The 2,665-nt window shown below is 31.6% G+C and overlaps 1 protein-coding gene across 1 annotated transcript in view; it reads right to left on the bottom strand.

Annotated features, from left to right (window-relative positions):
* The window catches only part of LOC112521658 (probable E3 ubiquitin-protein ligase RHA4A), a 3,832-nt gene continuing 1,167 nt past the window's right edge, over window positions 1–2,665 (bottom strand). Inside the window, exon 3 of the mRNA XM_025130640.1 lies at window positions 1–727. Coding sequence (XP_024986408.1) covers window positions 352–727 — 376 coding nt within the window. The 3' untranslated portion in view covers window positions 1–351. The remainder of the gene's footprint in view (window positions 728–2,665) is intronic.

Here is a 2,665-nt window from a genome sequence, read left to right as displayed (position 1 = left end):
GGGTTAAAATTCATGTATTAAATTCCACATATATAAAACATTAATGCTACTCTTTTGACCACCTTCTCAAAATTCCTTCCGTCACAAACTAACGGAATGCCAATATACAAAAGGATTTGGATCACGAACATGAGCTACGATCCCATCCTATCCTCGACCCTAGTCCACGATCACCTCTCGAGTATCTGATTTAAGTACTCTCCTAGCTTTATTTCACGACTTATTTGGAAGTATATAATAACTTTACACAACAAAACGCGCATATATTCTTCATCTTTAGTGTGATTTGAACCGATCATATATATATATATATGCCAATTTCTAGTATCTTGTAAGATATTTTGACTAGTGTTATTGGGGTCCAACTCCAACATGTATAACTACAGAAAGCCCACTAGACACATGACTGGAGTTGGAGGAGACTCTTAGACAGTTGCTATTACTGCTACTGGCAGCAGCAGTTGTGGTGGTTGTACCTTGTGCTTCACATGTTGTACCTTCAGTTGGTGGGTCATCATCGTCACCACTAGAATGGGGCTCTGTTGGTGGGCCCACCACAGGTAGTGAAAGAGGGCCCACAGCTAAAAAAACACAGCATCTACAAAGGGGACAAGTGGAATTGGATTGAAGCCAATGGTGAATACAGTCTCTGTGGAAGATATGCTTGCATGATGGCACTTGAATCAACTCTTCATTCATTTCGAATTCACCAAGACAAACACAGCATCTGCCATACAATATCGTATACACAAAGTGTCATATAAAATAAATAATATAACTATGTATTTCATAATCATACATTCGTTATAACAAAATCGGGTTTATAGGACGCTCCAAATTTCTAAGCGTCCTAATAGACCTCTTTATAGGACCAAAAAATAAAGTGTCATATCTAAATGTGTTGTAATAAGTTTATATGATGTTTTTTGACGTCGTTAATAAGTTTTTTAAAACACTTTTAATATGAAGCGTTATGTTAACAACTTTATATATAAGACACTATTTGAAAAACTGTTCTATAAAACAAGGGTCCTATAAAAAATTGAGTTTATAGGACACTTTCTTAAAAGTGTCCTATAAAGTTTGCTAATGCGACGCTTTGTATTAAAAATGTCCTAAAAAACTTGTCAAAACGTCCAAAAGCGTCATATAAACTTATTACAACATCTTTAGATAGAACGTTTTATATTTTGGTCATATAAATTAAGTCCTATAAAACGGTCTATTGGGACGCTTAGAGATTGAGAGCGTCCTATAAACCTAATTTTATTGTAGTGATTTAATATCTCTCATGCTATTTGGAACCTTGATTATATATACTCATAAATTATGAAAAAATAGATTTAAGTTGAAAACAAGAGTAAATTGATAATTAATTAATGTTCCTTAGATTGATATTGGATTTAGGGGGTGTTTGGGATTTCTTATAAAAACAATTCATTGACTTATTTCAGTATGAAGCACTTTTGAGTGTTCGGATAAACAACTCAAACCAGTAATAAGAAGTTTTTGAAGAAGTTAAACCATTCTAACTTATAATGAGTTGATAAACACTTTTATAGAAAAACATAAATTGTTTCAATAAGCAATTTTAAACACGCCCTTAATAGATATTTTAAGTGGAGTAGGAAATACCTGTAAAATTCCACTAAAAATTAAGATTAGGATAAAGAAAAGAAAGTGAAAATTTGTAGAAAGAATAAAGTTGAAAAGTGCAGCATTGTTTCCAACTTTATATATTTCTTTTGCATAATTATATAATGATGTGGATTGGGAGCATATATGCCTGCCTGCCTGCCTTTAGAGATGGATGGCACTCCCATTTGATTCTACTTCATCTGTAATCACAATTTCTTATGCCACTTTTCAGCAAAAAGAAAGAAAGGCTCTAATTTGGAATATTGCCATAAATAAGATGTGGGCAAATAGTTAAGCTACTTTCATATATAGAGAAAGTCGTAAAAAAAATGAAAAATTAAGAAACATGTTGATAACCATTCATCTGAACGATATATACATGTGTATACAAGTAATTTGTAAGTATATATGTGTATACAAGTAATTTGTAAGTAATTTGTCTGGTAATGTACGTGTGCATGAAATGCAAACATGCATAAAAACCAAGAAACAACTTCAATTATTTGTGTGCACGTATGCATAAAAACCAAGAAACAACTTCAATTATTTGTATACACATGTGCATACCGTCGAGATGAATGGTTTGGGGTGTTCCTCAGTTTTTCACTTTTTTGGGAGTTTTTCCTCTAAACCTCCCTCCCTCCCTCCCTCCCTCCCTCTCTCTCTCTCTCTTATATATATATATATATATATATATCAAATCTAAATATGAAAGTTAAATATCATGAAAATGTAAAAGAAAAATTCATATGTAACAACATAACAAGTTTTATTGGCAAAGTTGGATAACGTCTTAACATGATGCAAGGAGTAAAATAGTTTTATAGTAAATTTATAGGTGTTTTTATGAAATAACTTTGATTACAATGTTAATAGAACAATTTTCATAAATATCCTACAAAAAACCTAATATGATGATTGTTGATTTTATAAACTTAAAAGTCCCATTAGTTATTATATCAGTTCATCCGACGGCTAGAAGTCTCAAAAAAGACATTTTACTGTTATATATATATATATATATATA

Source organism: Cynara cardunculus, assembly GCF_001531365.2.
Source record: "Cynara cardunculus var. scolymus isolate 2C chromosome LG 11, CcrdV1, whole genome shotgun sequence".
NCBI lineage: Eukaryota > Viridiplantae > Streptophyta > Magnoliopsida > Asterales > Asteraceae > Cynara > Cynara cardunculus.
This window is presented reverse-complemented; position numbering and strand designations above follow the sequence as displayed.